Source organism: Apostichopus japonicus, chromosome 22, assembly GCF_037975245.1.
Source record: "Apostichopus japonicus isolate 1M-3 chromosome 22, ASM3797524v1, whole genome shotgun sequence".
NCBI classification, from domain to species: Eukaryota; Metazoa; Echinodermata; class Holothuroidea; order Aspidochirotida; family Stichopodidae; genus Apostichopus; species Apostichopus japonicus.
The window spans coordinates 19374175-19396874 of NC_092582.1; the positions used below are offsets into that span (position 1 = coordinate 19374175).

Below are 22700 nucleotides of genomic sequence, written 5' to 3' on the forward strand. Positions count from 1 at the left end.
GTGTTTCGAGTGATGTCTGATAACAGAAAAATGGGTATTATTCCTCGTTCTGTTACGAATATACGAGGAATTACAGGGATTAACAATATCACTAAAGACACGGGGGAGAATATTGTTGATATACTTATAAATAAAAGAACACATCTTGAGAACATGAACTAGGCGACAGTTAGGTTTCGTAAACGGCGCCTGGTCATTTCCAAAACAAACTATTGTAACGCCGCCAACGTCTGGTAGTGTAAAACCTGTCTCGAAACCAACTGGAGGAGAGTAGGGGAGGTAGATGGGGGACGGGTACAGATTAACTCTAAATCAGGAGGCAGACACCAGAGTTGTAAGATTAATAAAAGTATAATTTCTCATCTCGTTCTACATCTACAGCGTATAATACAATATTTACATTTGCCCAATATAACGCACTGGGGTCGGGCACAACCCAATGATAAACATGGCTAAGTTAGACTGGGCTGCGCAAGGGTCGGGCAGTCTAGACGTCTGCAATCCACCGGTGTCGGGCAGCATAGGCTTCGGGCATTCCGCTTGACTCGGGCAGCGCAGGTGTCGGGCAATCCGCTGGACTCGGGCAGCGCAGGGGTCGGGCAATCCGCGGGACTCGGGCAGCGCAGGGGTCGGGCAATCCGCTGGACTCGGGCAGCGCAGGTGTCGGGCAATCCGCTGGACTCGGGCAGCGCAGGTGTCGGGCAATCCGCTGGACTCGGGCAGCGCAGGTGTCGGGCAATCCGCTGGACTCGGGCAGCACAGAGATGTGGGCACTCTAAAATGCTTAAACACATTTGTTTGGACTTAGCAAATATCAAAGGCTTTACCACGAGCCGCCGGAAGGAAAGTTCCTCGTCTTGCACTCGACCGACTCTCCGACCCTCTGACTCACTCATTTACGAAAGAACCCTGCATTAAATACCCCGGAAATAACCCCCGTTTACACACGTCCGTACATAAACTGTAAAAAAAGGCTTAGACCAATCAGGGACTACTTGTATATATAACTACGGTGAGTTGCGACCAATGGGATCGCCTCACACACCCACCGCCGTGCCTGCCTATGCCAGTCACGGGAATACATCGATATAGCAAAATTACGTAATCAGTTCCTGTTCCGGATAAACATCTCTCGTTACCTCCGCGGAGCGCAACAGATGTTACCCCTGAGGGAGCGAAACGTATCTCACTAAGTAAAAGTCGTAGCTTTCCGCTACATTTCCCCCACCCGAGCTACAAATGCGTCCTCGCATTTTCTATACCCAAAAACTAACTAACAATACAACAATTAATTAAAAATTGGTTCCTCTTAAAACAAATCACTTAATTTACAATATAAAGTGAGGGCAAGAACGTATGAGTTTAAGAACCAATCGTTTCAGCTTGAGTAACTCCTAGTTACAGTACATTGTTTACCAAAAATAGCACGAAATAAGCATGAAAAGAAAATCAACTTACGTTTGATAAGAACATAAAGAAGGTAGTGAAAGAGGGTCCGTAAGTAAAATGTTAAACATAAAAATACGAAGTGTCCGTTCAAAAAGCACATAATTATCCACTTTTGTTCAATAAACAAAAACAAAATGCTGTGACACAAATGTTGTCCAAGTAAAAATAAATTTAAGTAACGAGAATACATGTGTCCATACAAAGAAACAACGTTTTGAAACAATTTTCCGTGATGGGTCTGGTTAACTTCGTTCCCGGCGATAATTTCGCTAATCATTCAAAACGGAATAAGCGTCCACAGAAAATTACAGGTTACGAAACCATGTATATAGAATGTTCTCTCCGGTATATAAAATAGAAAGAAATTATTTACAAAGTAACTGAAAGTTCGTTTCGCTGAAGGGTTGGTTGTCTTTAAAATTTCTCTACAGTTACGTAGATCCTCCCATCCTGGAGTACCACCGTTGAAATCCTCTCCTTTGGTTGTCTGTCGTCGTTATTACCCACCATCGGTCTATTCGCATCTTCTATGGCCTTTTTTAGTACCTTGCGGGTCTGGTCTCCGTCGTTCGGCTGAGACAGGCTTCTTTTGAGTGGGGTTACCACTGGTGTTGGGGGAGTGTCCCTCTGCTCGATAGCTTCGTCCAAATGGTTTTCTTGCTGAAACTCCGTAGCCGAATGGGGTGATCCAACGATAGTCTGAAGTGTAGGCCAATCTGGCCGCTGGACCCTGGGTGGAGATCGAGGTTTGGAGGTACTAGGCTCGTTAGGTTCCTTTAAGCCTAGGCTTACCTGCCTGGTGTCTTCCGATTTATGGCGACTACTCTTATGTCGAACCACGTCGGCCTTCTTATTAGACGAATAATCACATTCTTCACATCTAAAGAGTTTCCTGCCGTCCCCGTGTTTCTCCGCATAATGACGTTTCAGTTCACTGAGATCAGAGTAACGTCTTTTACAGTCTCTGCACTTGAATTCGGCTTCGTATAAGTGAGACATTTTTAGTTGTTCCCGATGAAGATGCAACCCGGAAATGACTGTGTGGAAGATCTAGCTGAAACTAGTGTACGGCATAGTGTCCGATGTTTTGTTTTTCATGCCACGGTGGAGGAAAGATAAAACCACTATGGCAGTCAACAAGGAGATCCGCGGTGGTATTATCTTACGTAAGGCCAACGCGTCGACGCTACTGTTTTTGTAGATTTTCCACCTCGGTGACCGTTTGCTGAGGAGCTTCGCTGATCGAAGGCTTCCGTAACAACCACAGGGGCGGATCCTCTCCGATATAAGGCTTCAGACGGTCGTGATGAACTACCTGCGGTTTCTTCTTAGGTCGCATTTTAACACGATATATGACATCTGAGAGTTTCTTCAGAATTTTTCCTGGCCCGTCCCAACGTTTCTGGAGTTTAGGGGAAATCCCTCTTTTCCTCTTGGTGTTTAGCAGCCATATCAAATCCCCCTGAGTAAACTCCTGGTTGTATGCACCTTTATCGTGAAACTTCTTTTGTTTATCACTGGCTAGTTTTAGCTTCCCTCTTGCAATCTCATGTATTCTGTGCATGGTCGTATCTAACTCCAGTACATATTTAGGGGTAGACTTACGGGGACTGTCCGTCTCGTCGGGTAGCCTGGGGAGTTGGGCGCTTAACGGCAAGGTAACCATCCTTCCCAGCATGATTTCAGCCGGTGAAAACCCGGTGCTTTCATGCTCCGCGGAGCGATAAGCCATTAACAGGTACGGCAGCCACGCATCCCAGTCTTTCTGATTTTCACTTACAACAAGGGAGAGCATATCTTCTAGGGTCCGATTAAATCGCTCCACCATCCCGTCGGATTGTGGATGGAACGGTGTCGTCCTTGTCTTGTGAATGTCTAACAGTCGACACATATGTTGGAATAGTTCGGATTCAAATTGTCGGCCCTGATCAGTGTGAAGTCCTTCGGGGACACCAAACCTGCAGATAAACTCTTCAACCAGTACCCTGGCGACAGTTTCGGCTTCCATGTCGGCTATCGCAAATGCTTCTGTCCATTTTGTGAAATAATCAGCTATGACAACGACGTACCGATTACCCCGACTCGATACTGGGAGTGGTCCCATGATATCCATGGCGCAACGTTGTAGTACGTGTCCGGCGCCATACTGCTTTAAGGATGCATTGGCCTTTTTCCTAGGGCCCTTTCGTGAAGCGCATGCGTCACAGCTCTTACACCATTTCTCCACGTGGCCCCTATAACCACTCCAGTAATACAGTTCTCGGATACGTTTAAGAGTCTTCTTCGTCATAAAATGGCCTGAAAGCCTATGGTTATGGGACTTATCCAGGATTTCTTCTTGAATTTCTTTTGGGACTACCAGCTGATGCAGTTCGCTATCTCCCGCGTCCGTCTCAAATTTACGATAGAGTACACCCCCTTTAAGAAGTAAGCGATCCCATTGGCTCCAATAGTTTTTTAAGGCCGGACTGCCTGCAGTTATTTGCTCCCAATTCGGTCTTGAATCCTGCACTTCTTTCCAGAGTAGTATAGGCCCAATGTCGCCGTCGTCAATTTGCATTTTCCGCAACTCAGCATGTGTCCATCGGTGGAACCAGGAATATGGTTGACTTTGTGAAATATCTTGATGTTTCTCCACAATTCCAACAGCAGGCTCTGACTCATTTCGTCTGTTTATTACAAACACCTGTTTCACGGTCGGCTCCGCAAGATTTGCTTTGTCTGCCTGATCTTCTTTTTCTTCGGATTTTTCACAGTGTCGGCATTCATTGCAGGGGCGTCTTGATAGGGCGTCAGCGTTACCGTGTATTCTTCCTGGTCGGTGTGTTATGTCAAAGTCATATGTTGAAACAGTCTCCAACCATCGGGCTAGCTGTCCCTCAGGATTACGAAAGTTTACTAGCCATCTTAAAGCGCCATGATCAGTTCGAACCACAAACTTGGCTCCATAGAGGTAGTGATGAAAGTGTTTGATCGAGAGAACAATGGCCAGCAGCTCCTTACGTGTAACGCAATAGTTCCTTTCCGTCTTAGACAGAGCCTTACTGAAGTAAGCTACAACCTTTTCTTGGGTAGACCCTTCAGTCACCTGGGACAGTACAGACCCTATGGCAAAGTTACTGGCATCACTGTCGAGGATGAATGCCCGTTTCTCGTCCGGATAGACTAAAATAGGCGCCGACGTGAGCTCCTGCTTCATCTTTCTGAAAGCAAGTTCACAGTCCTCATTCCATCTAAAGTCCCTTTCTTTTTCAGTTAGGCGAAACAAAGGTGCGCAAATATGGGAGAATCCCTTTACAAATCGGCGATAGTATGAACATAACCCGACGAAACTACGCACTTCCGTAGTGGAACAGGGAGTAGGCCACTCTAGTACACACCGGACTTTCTCAGGGTCAGGGGCGATTCCTTCGCTTGAAACGACATGTCCTAGGTAGTTGACCTCCCTTCGGAAAAGATTACACTTTTTCGGGTTGAGCTTTAGTTTCGCCTCACGAAGCCTTTGAAAAACGCCAGCAAGTCGTTTTAGAGTTTTCTCGAAGGAGTCTCCATATACGATGACGTCATCAAGATACAGCAAACACGTTTGCCACTGCAGACCCTTTAACACCCTCTCCATAAGTCTCTCGAACGTCGCCGGGGCGTTACAAAGTCCAAACGGAAGCACCTTAAACTGGAATAGACCACTTCCGGTAACGAAAGCAGTTTTTGGACGGTCGCGTTCTTGAACCTCAACCTGCCAGTACCCGCTCGCCAGATCGAGCGTTGAAAACCACTTTGCCCCGGAAAGAGTGTCTAGGGTGTCGTCAATTCGGGGTAGGGGGTACGAGTCCTTCTCGGTTACGTCATTTAGCTTCCTGTAATCGACACAGAACCTAGTGGAGCCGTCTTTCTTTTTCACTAGTACTATCGGTGACGCCCAAGCACTCATCGAAGGCTCGATAATGTCATGGTCAAGCATTCTCTCCACTTCTATCCGAGCCTCACCCTTACGGTGTATCGGGAGTCTACGTGGCGCTTGGCGAATTGGTCTTGCCGCCCCTGTGTTAATCTGATGTTGCACCAGGTCTGTTCGTCCGAGGTCCTCTTTTGATCTAGCAAAAACATCGGCATTGGCTGCAAGGCATTTCCTGACTTCACCGGCTTGCGCCTCGGTTAATTCAGTACAACTTCGCAATGCAAGCTCCTCTAAAGGTTCTGTCAACTGAGTAGGCCCAGTAGGCGGTACACCATCACCCCTATTTCTTCCTTGCAGGGTTCTACAGCCCACAGACGGATTGTTTTCTATTACTTCTGCAGAGTAGCATTCACCTACGAGTGTTCCCTCATACAGTGTAATAGGTCGGTTCGACGGGTTCATCAGTCTCAGCGGTACCAGCTCATTAGAGGGGTCTACGAGTATCTTGGCAACCATCACACCATGTCTTTCGGTAAACCTTTCGTTACACTCCACTACAGCAGGTACCTCGACTCCAGCCATTCCTGGAATTCTCGCTGCTACCATTTTCTCGCTTTCCGGGGGGATCACTACCGTTTTAGCTATCACAACCCTACAACCATCGAAATTCTTTTCGATGTTGTCATGTTGTATACCTCTAATGGTCAGCTCCCCTTTCCCAGCGTCAATGGTACAGTTATACCTCTGAAGGAAATCGTAACCCAAAAGTGCATCGACATCGATGTCTGCTACCCAGATCTCATGCTCTACTGCAAAGCTACCTACTTTCAACTGGAGTCTACCACACCCCGAGAACGCGAGGGGTCTACCGTCTGCAACAGCCATGTCGAGAGATACATCCTTGAGCTCCAAAGTCTTTTTGGCGGACAATTGCTCAAAGAATCCCGTTCGCACTACCGTCAGGTCAGCTCCGGTGTCGACAAGTAAACTCACTTTGACACCCTCTAGCTCTCCCTGTACGTACAAACCTCTCGCACCTACAGACCGCAACCTCTTCCATGAGAGTGGTACATTGACGGGCTTACCATGTGGACTAGTCGATCTTTGCCCTACAAGACCGACTTCTCCTCGTTTTCCTGTTTCTTTGTCTCCTCTGCAGGGATAACATATTTCAGGGGGGAAGGACAGTTCCTCCGAATATGGCCCATCTCTCCACAGTTCCAGCATTTGATAGTTTTCCGCCTTTCTTGGCCTTCCTTTGACACATTTGTGTTGTTCACTAAGAGCAGTTTCTGTAGCTGTTTAGTAAGTTCGGAGAATCCTTCGGTCATTGCTGTCGCTAGTGTTTTACTAATATCATCTATCGCACCACACTTGTTTTCCTGACCTTCTGTCTTCTCTGATACAACTCTTACTACAGCCCTCTTCTGGGTGTCCTTCCTCTGTTCGGAGAGGGTGAAGGCCTCCAGCTCGGCTGCAATGCTCACTGCTTCCTCCAGGGTCTTGGGTCTTGACTGATATATCTTCCATCTGATGTCACGGTCGCTTATGGCATCTATAAAGAACTCTTTTGATAGGGTCTCCTTCATCTCAATAGAGGCATTAGGGTAAGCACGGGAGAGAAGTCGCTGTATATCATGGGCCAGTTCTGGAATACTCTCCCCTTGTTGTCGGGTCCTGTTACGTAAGAGCGTTCTGAATAGTTCTGTCTGGTTAGCTCTCCCGAATCTTTGTTCGAGCGCATCCGTGAGAGATTCAAATCTTCTTCTCTTCGATGCATCAAGATCAGCAAGGACAGCCTGTGCTGGGCCCCTCAGGCTTGCCGCTAGTTGTAACGCCCTTGTTCTCTCATCCCAACCGTTTAGTTCTGATATTAGCTCAAACTGAACTATGTAATCCTCCCAGGGTGTTGAGCCATTAAATGAGGGCGCTGTTACCCTGGAAACACTCAAATTGGGGGCCTGGGGCTCATACTGCGGGTGCCACATTCTTTGCCGACTGATTTTTTCATCATTGCTCATAGACAACCTTCGATTATTCCCTTCCTCCCGCCATGGATACCCTGGTCTCATACCTGGTCGCAATTCGTTTGTTCTAAAACGCCCCCGGTCGTAGGCCGGAGCGCTTTCATATGCCTCTGTCGGCTGCTGCATTACCATTTGTTCCCTTGGGCCACCCCGTGGTTGCCATCTACTCGCCTCCAGGGCATCCTCTCTAGCTGTCCTCTTGTATCCCTGGTTCATCAACGGACGGCGGTCTTCGTCTCCCCAAGCTTCACCACGTTCGTCGGCCAATTCATACGATCTGCCTACCGTCGGGCGACGGTTTTCGTCCCTCAGAGCCTCTGGACCCACAAGAAAGTCAGCCAACCTGTCGCCGTCCCCTTTATCTCCCCAGCCAGGCTCGTCTTGATATTTCGTCGTTTGTATCGGCCCTCCACATGATCTCGGTCTAACTGGCACGTTCAGAGGATCGAATTCATCCACATCAGGGATGTTCTCGTCCGGAAGTGACCACGTAGCCGGCTCGTTCACCACAGACTGTTCAAAAGGGTTAGTCCCAGACATCTCGACTCGGTCCAGACTACCAGATAGGCACTAGAATCCCATCGCTGCCACCAATGTAACGCCGCCAACGTCTGGTAGTGTAAAACCTGTCTCGAAACCAACTGGAGGAGAGTAGGGGAGGTAGATGGGGGACGGGTACAGATTAACTCTAAATCAGGAGGCAGACACCAGAGTTGTAAGATTAATAAAAGTATAATTTCTCATCTCGTTCTACATCTACAGCGTATAATACAATATTTACATTTGCCCAATATAACGCACTGGGGTCGGGCACAACCCAATGATAAACATGGCTAAGTTAGACTGGGCTGCGCAAGGGTCGGGCAGTCTAGACGTCTGCAATCCACCGGTGTCGGGCAGCATAGGCTTCGGGCATTCCGCTTGACTCGGGCAGCGCAGGTGTCGGGCAATCCGCTGGACTCGGGCAGCGCAGGGGTCGGGCAATCCGCGGGACTCGGGCAGCGCAGGGGTCGGGCAATCCGCTGGACTCGGGCAGCGCAGGTGTCGGGCAATCCGCTGGACTCGGGCAGCGCAGGTGTCGGGCAATTCGCTGGACTCGGGCAGCGCAGGTGTCGGGCAATCCGCTGGACTCGGGCAGCACAGAGATGTGGGCACTCTAAAATGCTTAAACACATTTGTTTGGACTTAGCAAATATCAAAGGCTTTACCACGAGCCGCCGGAAGGAAAGTTCCTCGTCTTGCACTCGACCGACTCTCCGACCCTCTGACTCACTCATTTACGAAAGAACCCTGCATTAAATACCCCGGAAATAACCCCCGTTTACACACGTCCGTACATAAACTGTAAAAAAAGGCTTAGACCAATCAGGGACTACTTGTATATATAACTACGGTGAGTTGCGACCAATGGGATCGCCTCACACACCCACCGCCGTGCCTGCCTATGCCAGTCACGGGAATACATCGATATAGCAAAATTACGTAATCAGTTCCTGTTCCGGATAAACATCTCTCGTTACCTCCGCGGAGCGCAACAGATGTTACCCCTGAGGGAGCGAAACGTATCTCACTAAGTAAAAGTCGTAGCTTTCCGCTACACTATATTCAAACCTGAAGGTTTTATTTGGCAGAATATCTTGACAATTGCAAAATACGACGGAAAACTTCATAAACAGAAACAAATATAACAGCGATTATTCACAATGATATCGTTCATTCCAATAGCATCGTTGTATGTACAAACTACACCTTTGTTCACGTTACGTGGGACCTGATCCAGGTTTTCAAGATTGTGTATGGTTTCGACAATTTAACCTTTACCGACTTTTTCATGTTTGCTAACAGTAGTTGTACCAGAGGTCATTGTCTTAAACTCCAAAAGTCACATAGTAGGATTAATATTCGGCATAACTTTTTTCTAATAGGGTTGTGTGAGTGGAACAGTTTGCCTGAGAAAGCTGTACTTGCAAGTAGTGTCAATGGGTTTAAGAATGCTTTGGACAAGCACTTTAAGCATTGTAATCGGGTCTGAGTGTTTGTGTCTTCAGTTTTCTCTCTCTCTATAGGGTCCTTGATGGGGACTTAAGTGTCCCCCCTGATCCTTTTTTTCTACTAAAGTAAACTAAAACATGCAACGCCTATGCAGGTATAGCGACACCAATTGCTGTTTGTTCGTCTGAATTCTGCATTCTCATTCTACGGATGCTCATAAGCCAATTTCCAATTGCCAACAGCCTCCCCTATTCTCATGAGGCATAACGGTCATGTTATCTAATAGGCTGGGAATTACCGTAAAGTTATAAACAAGGTTTTCACAATTTAACCCTTGGTGACCCTAAATGACATTTGACCTCCACCAAAAGCAATAGGCTTCTCCTCAATGTGACGTAAGGGAAAAACATAGAGAACGACCCCTCTCCCTTTTCTTCCTTTTTTCTTACTCTTTAGTTCATGGGTGTAAGACCACGCTGAATTCGGCTTAACTTTTGAGACCGACTTGCCATAGATTCGGCACCGAACTTTAATACTTACTGGTGACCCGACCGCTGTATATGTACATGCAGGCTGTTGATACGGGAGTTCTTATGGAATAACTCGAGCCCTGGTTGATGGATAAATCAATACTCTTATATTTAACAATTTGTTGTATAGTCCTTTTCCTTTTCAAGGTAATTGTGGGAAAGTCAGATTCACAGGAAAGTCGAACGGAATCGGAGGACAGTGTGAATGTGAGACTTGACCAGGCTAAAGGAGGGGACCACGGAGGGGGGGGGGGGGGGCTCGGAACCATGGTCAGAATGAAAACTGACCTCGGAAAGTACGCCGAATGGTAGATTTGCAATTGCGCAAATATCATTGTTCAGCTATGAACAGTGGAAACTACTCAAAAGCGTTTGTCGTAAAAGATGTGAACCAAAAGAAAAATCCTGAATCCTATACAAGTTGTTCCCAATTTAACTTTCACCCAAAAAAAAAACAATTTTAATTGCATCTTCCTGACTAAGATTCGATGGTTATCGTAGGCTCAGCATGAAACAACAGAGTTGTTGACAATTGACAATTAATAATCATGGACGTTAAATATGAATCTAAGAGACTGACTTCGTTCAGCTTGCGGCTTTGATAAGCCAATGATGGCTTCCACCGCGAAAAATTGTGACCACTGCTATTACTCAGCATTCAATGAACTGTCGTATGTATTCTTTTGTGGAGTATTGCTACCACTGGTTGGTGACTCTTCACCGGAAAGAGTTCTGAACGTTCCGTAGCCTACTTGGTAAAACTAAGAGTAAAGAGGAACGGGATTCGCAGTCTCGTAGGTGCTATGTCGGGTTTGATGCGAGCAACCGTTTCGATGCCGTTGATATAATGAGTTATGGAATGGCAAACCGCAACAGTTTTGATGTCATTTACAAGGTAAATCTTGGAAACTTTGACCGCATCAACTTGGTTAGGCTGTTGTGTAAGTTATGCGTACTGTAACTATTTACCTGTTAGTGTAGGCTACACGGGTTGCACGAACCTGGTGGGAATTATCCTACTGTAACTAAGTTAACTTGGCCTCACCTCGTTAAAATAAGCAGACCAACTACAGAAACACTGTTGCATGCCTAGACTATATACTCATGCTGAGTCATGCTGAGGCTTAGAAAGTAATACCTCTTAATCCTGTTGTATGATACACTCTGGACTGGTGGCATACTTTAAGTTCTAGCCCTACTGACTACTGTATATAGCCTAGTGAGTGGCCCATATTTCGTTGGGGCCTAAATTACATCAAGGACGCGAGTATTCTATATGAAATAAATGTAAATAAATACACCCTTTTACCATGCACACTAATGCAAATCACACAAGCGTAGAGAATGCTGCTGGCAGCAAAACCGCCCATGAAGTTTCTTTGTATTCATACTTTCAATGCTTCTTTTTACAGACATGAAGATCTGATAAGCACATAATATTCAGGAATATCTAATTAGTATTCAAATCATGTGTAGCTGGTCTGAATACAATTAGTTTAGAATCTTATAAAACAGTTTTGGTTCCTGTGAAAAAGAAACACATCATTAGTGTTGCCCAGCATTTTTCAATGCAATAGTGGATAAATTATTCCAGGTGATAATTCCTATGCAGATTTCAATTTTGCTGTTTTGTTTGATTTTACTCTCATTGCAAACAAGATCTACCCTTCCTATTTAGTACAGATTGTGTATATGATTTGCATGGCCTATAGGGCCGGGTATATTTGACTAAATCCGGGACAAGTTCTCAAGGATTTTTCTTTTGTCCCTTGGACAAACATGTCTTACCTTTTGGTTGTCCGAACAGTAAATTTGATTGTTTGAAAAATGTAGCAAAATAATACAGAATGACAAATATGTACACTGAAGGAGAGATGTGTAGGTATGGTGGACAGAAAAAGCACTTTTGGGTAGGGTGCGTCGATATATATACCCGGTATTTCCTTCATACCCACACCGACGGTATATTGAAATCTGTCATCAACGAAAAATACCAGGTATATCACACAATTTATATCAAACAAATCTTGAATACCCAGTAAAAATAATACCCTATAAAAACTACCGACCCAGATAATACACACAAACTCGAGGAAATTCCCTCTGCTACTGTTTATCGTGTAACTTACCACCCCAAGTTTACTGTAAACATTCTGCTGCACAATCTTAGGCCTTGCACTTGTTGCTTGTACTGTACCAGACATAAGGTCAATGAAGGGACACACTGATATGTTGCCAAGCTTTCTGTACCTACTGTCAGAGAGATCAGCAAAGTTTTATCAATTATAAAACAATCCATACTAAACTAATTGATGGGATAATCTGGTCTATATCTCACTACTTTCACACTGTCACAAGGCTTTTGCGGTTCTAAGATGTCAAGTGTCTCTTACATCTGAGAATACCATTTCAAAGAAAGGAATCCCCCAAAGTTCTTTTCTAAAGACCCCTACTTGACAAATTAAAGTCATTGCCCAGTCACGTATAATAATACCCATACTTTGCTACGGCTCATCATGGAGCTAACAGCTCCATGGGCTAACTTCATCTTAGTTCTGGTTTTGCTTATAAATACCAACGCACCCTACTTTTGGGCCATGTTGGACATACCATTATTTTTGTTTTGAATTTCAGTATCTCCAATGTAATGGAGGGTGATACCAATTGATATCATTTTACTTATTTGGCATGTTTAGTTACAATGCAATACAAATTTGATGTACTTAACTAGACTCATGCTGGACAGCAGCCCAAGCTGAATTTGGTTGTCTGTCAAACAGAAATTTGGTCGTTTTGGGAACTGTTTAAAATTTTGCCTGCTCAATCTGTGATACATTAAATTGAAAAAAGGAAACACACTATAATCTATATTGCCAGAACAGTCAATTTGTATGAAACCTGCAAAAACAGTTGAGTGTGTGAAGTTGTGAACTCACTGCACTGTTAGATAACTGTTAATGGGAACCTATGGCAGTACAATATTGGTCAATTGACCTTGTAATTGCTGAGTTTTGTGATTTGCTCTTTATGTGGCTATTACTCTAACAGATAGCAGAAAAGGAAGTGGTAGTTTTGCTTTTGGTAAAGTTTATAAAGCTCCGATCATGGGTTTCGGTGTGCTGAAATTGAGCTCATTGTAGGCTGTACTACTTTGTTACTGTACTGAGTGTTAGCATACTGTACATGTACAAAAGTACTACAGCACGCACACACATACAGTAATACATTGGTTCCAGTGATAGAATAGTATACAGTGTGTTTACAGTGTACCGTTAACATTAGACATACTGCACACGTTCAGTCTTGAAAATTGTGGCACTGTAGGTCTTTCATGAGCCATACTGTACCAGTCTGTTCTGGCATTGTCTAGTAGAAAAAGGTCTGAAAAGCATACTAAATTGACCCAAATGTCACATGCATGGGGGTGGGGGTAGGAGGACACAGAGGGATGTCCCTTAATTGTGTTGCCAAAGTACAACAAAACTAAGCAAACAAATTAATCAGGGTGTAATCAAACACTCAAACCAAATTCCTGTTTCATGAATACTTTGCAGGGGTGGCTTAAGAAAGGTACCAAAGATGAACAGAAGAAGAAGGGCTTCCTCCGGTCAAGCACCAGGTGGAAGAAAAAGTTCTGCGCTCTCTGCAAGATGACGGAAAATGGCACGGACATAGCCTATTTGTGCATATTTGATAAGGAAACAAATGTTACTGAAATATCCAAGGGTAAGTTTTATCAGATAGATCTATGGTTGTGTCCAATTTGAGGCAAAATACTAACAGAAAATTGCTCAAAGCTCATCAAAAGTGCTTATAATTGAAGCATGTTGCAATTGCTGAAATATTTGGATTTAGTAATTTTCTTAAGGTTCTAAACGTGAGAACTGGAAACCTTATAATTTTAGGTTTCATTTAAATTGCAGAGAGGTAAGACTTGTCAATAGTAACGGTCTTGCTAAGTCTCATGAATGTCTTGAGTTGAACCCCTTGCCCTTGAAGATGAAGATGGATAATAATATTTTCTCCTGAGGCAATCCATTCCTTGATCATTTGATAAGAGTCTTCCCATTGCAAACTTGAAAAGAAAGATAAAAAAGGTGAAGGGAACTGTTTACAACACTTAGGGAACTGGTGTGAAAAATGTGATTGGTTAAGCTATGATGATCTGTAATGAATGACTTTGGGACCATTAATGCAAGTCTGTGTGACTGTGACATGTTACAGTAGGTGACTAGGTAAAACGCAGGTGGATTTATTTCCATTTCTTCTTGTTTTGCGATGTGATTTGTGCATAATTTGATAGTACTACTTTCGAAGTTATCACAGACTCAACTGATTATAAGCATTCTAATTTCTTGAATTATGAATAGATGAACTTCATTAATCCAATAATCAAAGGAGACATTAACTGTGTTAAAGTCATCATCATCGTTAACTTTTGACAACAAATCTATTATGGAGGCATTTAGAAACCTCAACATTATTGTTGTTTACTTACCCCATTTTCTTTGTGAAGTGAAATGTAGTTTCGATATTCCCTCAGATTGTAGGACCACAGACTTGAGTACATCAGCACGTATCATAAGTGTTTGATTGTTACTTAGATTTATGTACAGTTCAAATCATTACATTTGTGTCATTGTCATCTAGATAGATCTAATTGAACTTGTAAATCATATTGAGCACTCAAAATGTTGAAAGCTTCTAACTTCAATTTTTGGCCAGGAACTTAGTATGACTTTGCAGTGACTGACAACAGGGTTTTATGTTTACCTTGCATATACTGTATATAATATATGATCAGAAATAACTCACTATAAGATTAACTGCTGAAAACTGCTACTGTACAGAGCTACAATACTCGACGATGACTTTTCAAGGTTTGGTATCTTGTAAACGTAACAAGATTTGTCTTAGCTTTTCTTGCGGGTTGTTCATGCTAATCATCCAGATCATATAATGTTAAGGTATTCCTGATAGCTGGGGTTACTGTACAGGGTCCCCCTTTAATAATTCATTAATTTCAACTTTTCATCACAGAATTCCTGAAGCTATGGCCACATTATCGAGTATCCAAGAAGCACGATCCGTCCGGCAAGAACCACGAGTTTCAAGTGAAGACCACAGACGAGGTGACCCGTTTTATAGCTGAATCTGTGACCATGATGGATCTCTGGGTATTTTACATACAGATACAAACAAAAATGCATCCAAATTTTGCAGGTGAGCAGCAACAACAACATAATCATCATTCTTTGTTACTTTTAATTTAAAAAATAAAACTATGAAAAAGCAACTGTGAGAATTATTTATTGTTATACGTAACCGGTTCGCAGAAAACTAATTTTGTAGCCTTTCGATTTTCTTTATTTTCATTTTCATTTTCTAGCCTGAACAAAAACTTATAAAACAATGAAAGACTGTGTAATGTACTGTATCAGTACCAAAGCACACAGGAACAGTCATACAAATTTTCAAAGAGAAAGTTCAGAGCATTCAAAATTGCCGCACAAACTTTGAATAATCAATTATTTCCTGGATTGAAGCTTTCTTTCTTAGTACTTTTTTTGTACTTTTTTTTATTCAAACTACTGTACATCAAGTGAATACTTCTGAAACCACTTTCGTTTTGTACAATAAGACTTTATGAAGAGAGTGTTGATTGTCCGTGTGTGGGAGCAATATGACGCATATAACTGAACCACTCCACTTTCCGTAGCTATTATAGGTTGTCACAGTGGCATGGTTCTCACAGTACAAACCTCGTTAAGTAATCGTGATTGTGTCAAGGGTCACCAATTACTTGATAGTGAACCATATCTTTGGCTTCAACACTTTGGTGTGATACGAAAGCGTTGTGGGCCAAAGTCTACTTGCAGGTATATATCGTGTTTAAAACAAATAAATTTCTATGGTATATCTACATCTGCAGCACTGACAACTATAATGTAACAAACTGACAATGGCATCGCTCGTGTATGAATTAATCATGTCCAATAGTTGGAGATGCATGTCCTGCAATCACTACTCTACTGTATCAGACACATGTGGGAGCAAGAAAAGTTTGAAGTCCAGCTACATATTATATTCTCTCTTAATTCGCTATGTTTGTATATACTGTATGCCTCTGCTTTTCTGTCAACCATCATTGTTGGTTGTAACAAGTTACAACTGCATGCCAGTTCACAGGTTGATGCAGTGTATTATAACTTTAAAAAATACTGTAGTGTAGAACATGTCTTCAGTATGAGTTGGCTAATGTACTGTACATGTGTATACTCTAGTTCTAAATATTTTATTAGACAAGATAGAAAAAGGAGAAGTAAATCCAGAAATATCAGTGGTCATTGTGAACTGATATAGAGATGCTTGCAATGACAAATCTTCCCCAAACAGTTTAGAAACTTCTAATGCCATGAGGGAGATATCACAGATCTCTTAATATTAAATGTTTCTTCACAGACAGGACTAAGACTTGAACAAGTCGAAATATATGACACCATCCAAACATATGTGTTTGAATTTTTAATGTTTTTTGGTTTTTTTTTTGTGTTAATAGAAATGTGTTTGGTAAAAACTGAATCAAAAATACTGAAGTTCTTAACAGAAACTATTTACTTGCATGGATGTCGGTACCAACACTGTTTTCATTCGCCTTAAAACTTACAAAAGGGAATAAGAATCAGATGTGAGATCTATCACTTCTGGTGGGCAGATTGACTATTAATATGGCAGTATCCTGACACGACTGTTAAATCCGGACACTTAATGCACTCCTCTCTGGTCTGTGTCCATTCTGAGTCACTACCGACTTCATCCTTCAAGTCCATTGTGAGGAAATCCTCCACTTCTGGATCACTGACCCACTTCTGGATCACTGACCCACTTCTGGGTCACTGACCCACTTCTGGGTCAGTAACTCAACTTTGGGTCACTGGCTTACCTCTGGGTCACTGACTCTCCTCTGGGTCACAACCAGCTTCTTCCTTCAAGTCTACAATTCTGAGGTAATCCTCCACTTGTGGGTCACTGACCCACTGCTTGGTCACTGACCCACCTCTGGGTCACTGACTCATCTCTGGGTCACTGGCTCACCTCTGGGTCACTGACTCACCTCTGAGTCACTACCAACTTCTTCCTATGAAGTCTACCATTCTGAGTTCATATGTACTTTAAGCACTGATACGCATCACAAGTTCTATAAAAGGCACCAGACTTCACCAGAAAAGGCACCAGACCTTCAGAGGACAGAATAGCCTCTCCTGTGTCACTACACAAAGGCATTATGAATAATACTGTGTAGTTCATTTATTTTTTCATTTATTTATTTGTTTTATCGCCAATTGTGTACAAAGGGAAAGGAAGTCTCCTAAAAAGTCATAAAAGACTTAACAAGGTAGGAGACTCCCTGGGAGAAAAGAAAAGAAAAATGAACAAATATTTATAATACAAAATATACGTAATGATTAAATATACAGTAATAATATCCTAGTGACGCTGAGATGGATACGTGAAAAGATTAAATATTACTAGTACGAGTTAATGAACTCCTTTTTCAAATGCCTGGTGAATGTGGGTTTTGAAGTAATGAACTTCAAATTTTTTGATAGATCATTCCAAATTTGTATTGCTCTGTTTCGAAGACCGAATTTCCCTATGTTACTATGGTAAAAATTGCAATGAGCGTTGTCGGCTTGTCTTGTGTGATGGTTATGTAAGACTCTGTTACTACAAATAAAGTCATTAAAAGTGACTGGCAGTAATCCATTCCATGCTTTGTAAGCAAAGGTAGCAACCTTGACTGTTATAATATCACCGAGTTTTAATAAATTTAGGGACTTGAATATTCCACTAGCATGTTCAAGCGGTGGGGCATTAGCAATGTGACGTATAGCCCTCTTTTGGAGAATATTTAGGCGGTCAATGTTACCATTGTATGTACCAGACCAAATAGTTGTACGTATAGCCCTCTTTTGGAGAATATTTAGGCCGTCAATGTTAACATTGTATGTACCAGACCAAATAGTTGTACAATAGGATAGAACTTATCCAGTTCACAAGAGACAGTACTTTGGAGTGAATTTACGTTCTTCGAGTGGAAGAAAAGATTGGTGTCATCGGCAAATAAGACTGTATGAGCGATGTTGGAGACATGGCAGATATCATTAACGTATATAATAAACAACATAGGACCTAACACAGTTTACACAACAGTTTACTGTACTTTTGCTACACTGCTTTAAAGTATTTCTACAAGGGGAAACTGATAGTTTAAAATTTTCTAATGGCAATGATACACAATTACACCTGTAGGAGAAGTGTGTTGTGGGTGTGTTTTGTGAGAAGTGGTTGATATACTGTACATGAGTAAAATTACAATCAGAGTCAGAGTCCAGTTAGGGATGTTAATGTCAGTGAAAATGCAGTTATAACTTGAAAGAGGTAATGAAATGGAAAAAGTTTTCTTTATCATCATATTTTGTACACTCGTAGCTTTCCAATGATACCCAATTTGTGTCAAACAAAGCTTGCATCCTCGAGGAATAAACGATCAAAAATTCGAGGGTTATAAAAACTTTCTAAAAATTGTTGTATTTACGGTAATGCCGCATGACGTCAGTCGAGGAACTCAGCTCACTTCCAAGACGCTATGTTTACATTCTTAAACGTCTAAGAACACACAACATTGCAGTGCTCCGTAGTAAAGACGGATTTCTACTGCAAGCTTTTCCAAAAGATGACAGAAATCGAAGAATTTGAAAACAACTCGCTCAAAACACGACACATACACAACGTTACGAGTGCCTGTAGGCCTATAATGTTGCCAAATTACTTGTTATGACCATAGCCTAGGCCTCCTTGATACAGCAAATGATGATTTTTTTTTTTATGGTTACCTAATATTTTACACAAATTTTAAAGCCAGTTTAATTTTAGAACAATCAATACTAGATCTGCAAGTTTTCTTTTGTGGTAAAACTGGCGTTGTGATTTTACGTAACAGTTGGATGATACAATTACACGGGCTAGCCTGTTATACAACGTCTATTAGTTAGGTCTAGACCCATGTTACCACTACTAGTACTATATGGTTGCACTGTGCAGAATGTCACATTTTCCTTGCACTGTAAGACACAAAATTCTAGAAGCTTCGCTACGAAGTAAAATAGCAGGATCATCGACATTCGAGATAATTTAAATCATATGATGGTCTTAATAACGGTGGTTTTGTTTATGCTCAACCGACCAGTTTCGGTTCAGGGTCGTCCAACCGTTCTGCTCGGGGACTTCAATCGGCAGCGACACGCCCCGGCCATCCGGATCGTTTTACAATCCTTCTGCAAGGGGCTCAATTGATAGGGAAAAACAACAATATTTTCTTCAACACCCTCGAAAACTATTTTCCTCCTTCTTTCTCAAGAAAATAATTTTCGTCAAAGCTTACGAATGTCCTAAGAGGTCTTATTTCATCGGAATCGGAAGATTCGGGAGAAGACATTTTCAATTGATGAGAAGAGTGTTGTGGTTAATACATGTAGTAAACTGTATGACGCCGTATCGGTAAACAGCGGGGAGTCGGCTTTGGCTGAAATGGTTCCTTTGATGACATCAGATGAACTGCGGTGGGCAGCTTTGCTTTTTTTTACGAGTGGCAAGTCGAGAGGTCTCTAGGGAATACTTTGACAGCGAATTTCTGGCGTTTGAAGCCGTATTTACGGAAAGTTGTGCATGGGTGGTGTACGGCATGCCATACGTTTCAAAAATGTCCAAAGCAATATAAGCATGTCCAAAATAATATAAGCATGTCCAAATTTATATAAACATGTCGAAACTAATATGAGTATGTCCAAAAATAATAAGAGCAGGCGCGGCGGAACGGAAAAATTATGGGGGGGGGGGGCTAATGTGTGGAGACTATCTAAGCGGAGCGCCACCATCGGTTGGCGCGGAGCGTACAAGAAAATTTTCGGTTTTTTCAAACCCCCAGATGGCCGGAAACGGCACTTCCCGAGTGTTCTATGCTGCGAATACCTAGCCCTAAAATATGGGTCTCAAGCCTGCAATTTCTCAGATTGAAAGAGAAAGTCTGTAAAAATTGTAATTTGTATATTCGATGGTGTTTTAAGAGAGTAGCTATTACTCGTAGTGTACTCGCAAAGACGTTTTTGAGTGTAGTAAGGGCAGTGGCGGAGCTAGGGGTATTGGCCGGGGGGGGGCAAGAATGGTCTGTAGGGGGCTTTCGACACTATCTAAGCGGAGCGCCACCACAGGTTGGCGCGGAGCGTACAGAAAATTTTTGAGTAAAGATACTCTATATATTGCAGGAAATGACCCTTTCCGGGCCTTGCTAATTTGTAGATAAACGGAGAATAAATAGGTGTAGTCGCCATTTTGTCGGAAAATTACACCAACAGAATATGACAAATGTCAATAGGTAGATGAGAGCGCAATAAAATAGTCAATAATCGCGAATAAGTAAAAAGTAGTGAAAAGCTGAAAAGTGCGCCAGCAGTCCATTTGAGTCCGTCAGGGGGGGGGGGGGCATCTGCCCCTGACTGTATGGACGCTCCGCCACTGAGTAAGGGGATGTTGGAGAACTGGCTGAAATGAGGCAAGTCATTGTCCTAAGACGAAGTTGTGTTGCGCTTACCGGTACTCACTGCTTCCACTTTTCACGGGGCGTGAAGACGCGGTTGGGGTGACAATGTGGTCTATAGCCAGGGAACGGGCCGAGGGTCCCCCCAGCATTTACTAAAATTATTACACCTATATAGTATACGTGTGCATCGGACAGATCGACAAGTATGCATTGAAAAATGGGCAGATGCACGTTTCGGAGCCTTGGTAAATATTGGGGGGGCTAATCATGCATTTGCCCCCTCAACTTTTTCATTGGGGGGGCTGAGCCCCCCAAGCCCCCCCCCCCCGGTTCCGCCGCCACTGAATAAGAGCATGTCCAAAATAATATGAGAGTGTCGAAAGACTATATGAGCATGTCCAACATATTAAAAGAATGTCGAAAAATAATACAAGAGGGACAAATGTAACTGCCTAATTCAATTTTGTTTTGAACATTTTGGCGTTTTAAGTTACGCCATATGTTGCAAAATATCCAAAAAAATATAAGCATGTCCAAACTTATATGAGCATGTCCAAATTTATATAGACATGTCAAAACTATATGAGCATGTCCAAAATAATACGCGCATGTCCAAACACATATAAGTATGTCAAAATATAATATGAGCACGCCCAAAATTATATGAGAGTGTCGAATAATAATATAGAAGTCTCGAGTGTAACTGCTAACTTCAACTTTGTTATAAACATTTTGGCGTTTGAAGTCACGCCAAATGTTTCAAATATCGAACTTTTATATTGGTATGTCGAAAAAAATTAGCTTACAATACCTTCTTTAGAGGTAAGTTGTATCAACTGACACAATGGTTATCATTATGACAATACATTATTGAAACATTCTTCTGTTTTTGTGACGCACATAATTCAAAATATTTAAAAACAAGACCATCACCTAACATTTTTCCTTTTTACATCCCTACGTAATGTGAGTGGTTTCGCCCTGCCTTGAGGTGCTGAGATTATTCATATATTGTTGCGAAGGCAAAGAAGTTCACGTGCGAAAGTACGTACAACATGCACAAGCGCTAACAACGTACAGTAGTTATCACACATGCGTACGTTGACAGTGAAAATGAACTACTATACTGTGTTACTTTTTTAACGGAAAATTGTGACACTTAATTACGGTTACCAGGCGAAGTCGGACACTAGCCCAGAATTAAAAAAAAAAATAAGCCTAGGTTAGGGGTATTCAACGTTTAATCTTCACTCTCACCTTTTAACTAAATTTCAAGATGGAAACGTGGGAAGAACTCGCCAACTACATATTATTGATTAAACCGCGTGGAATGTTGGACACAGTGGTTCTTCGTATTAAACTCACTGATAGTTACAGCACCTTGGGGCCAGGTTGATCACTCGCGCTACGAAACAACTCAACTAATATTTCCTCGAAAATAAAATCGTTCTTGATCGAAATATCATTAAAATATGAACACACACACTAATACGGTAATGGATGAACTGTATATCGTCTTAAGTTACGCTGGATATGGTGTTTTTGTTTTCAGCATACCAAAATAAAAAGTTTGATATTTGGAACATATGGCGAAAAATTCAAACGCCTGACTGTTCATTACAAAGTTGAATCGAGCAGTTACGCTCTAGACTTTTGTATTATTTTTCGACACTTTTTTATATTTTGGACATGCTCTTATAGTCTTTCGACACTCTTATATCATTTTGGACATGCTCTCATTATTTTTGGACATACTCATATTGGTTTCAACATGTTTATATAAATTTGGACATGCTTATATTTTTTGGATATTTTGCAACAGATGGCGTGAATTCAGATGCCAAAATGTTCACTAAAAAGTTGAAGTTAGCAGTTACATTCGACATGTTCATATAATTTTTCGACACTCTCATATTATTTTGGGCATGATCATATTATTTTGGACATACTTATATTAGTTTCGATATGTTTATATAAATTTGGACATGCTTATATTTTTTTGGACATGCTTATATTTTTTTGGACATGCTTATATTATTTTGGACATGCTTATATAGTTTTGGACATTTTTGATACATTTGGCATTCCGTAGTGGTGTTGTAGTAATGTTGTGTCAAGGAATCACAATGAGCCGATCGGCTTGCTGGTTATTTCATTAGGTTCATGAATGATATTTTCTGGTATACCTATCTAGATGGTTATCC

General features: G+C 42.2%; 2 protein-coding genes across 3 annotated transcripts in view; both read left to right on the forward strand.

Moving 5' to 3' along the window:
• LOC139964326 (uncharacterized) overlaps window positions 1-22700 on the forward strand; it is a 270207-nt gene that overhangs the window by 173201 nt on the left and 74306 nt on the right. The window lies entirely within an intron of this gene.
• On the forward strand, window positions 10506-21712 carry LOC139964329 (uncharacterized). Of its 2 annotated transcripts, XM_071965850.1 has the most exons (4): window positions 10508-10791; window positions 13451-13622; window positions 14937-15119; window positions 15829-21712. In XM_071965850.1, the coding sequence occupies exons 1-4, from the start codon at window positions 10744-10746 to the stop codon at window positions 15846-15848; spliced, it is 423 nt and encodes a 140-aa protein (XP_071821951.1). In that variant the 5' UTR covers window positions 10508-10743; the 3' UTR covers window positions 15849-21712. The 2 variants fall into 2 exon arrangements, with proteins under 2 accessions (XP_071821949.1, XP_071821951.1); XM_071965848.1 differs by having other exon boundaries at window positions 10506-10791; window positions 14937-21712.

What these genes read in the sequence shown, in the direction of transcription:
- LOC139964329 (XM_071965848.1), top strand. Translation starts at nt 10,744, where the DNA reads ATGAGTTATGGAATGGCAAACCGCAACAGTTTTGATGTCATTTACAAG. An exon ending in GTTTTGATGTCATTTACAAG is followed by an intron (nt 10,792 to 13,450) that starts GTAAATCTTGGA and finishes AATACTTTGCAG; the next exon opens with GGGTGGCTTAAGAAAGGTAC. An exon ending in TGTTACTGAAATATCCAAGG is followed by an intron (nt 13,623 to 14,936) that starts GTAAGTTTTATC and finishes TTTTCATCACAG; the next exon opens with AATTCCTGAAGCTATGGCCA.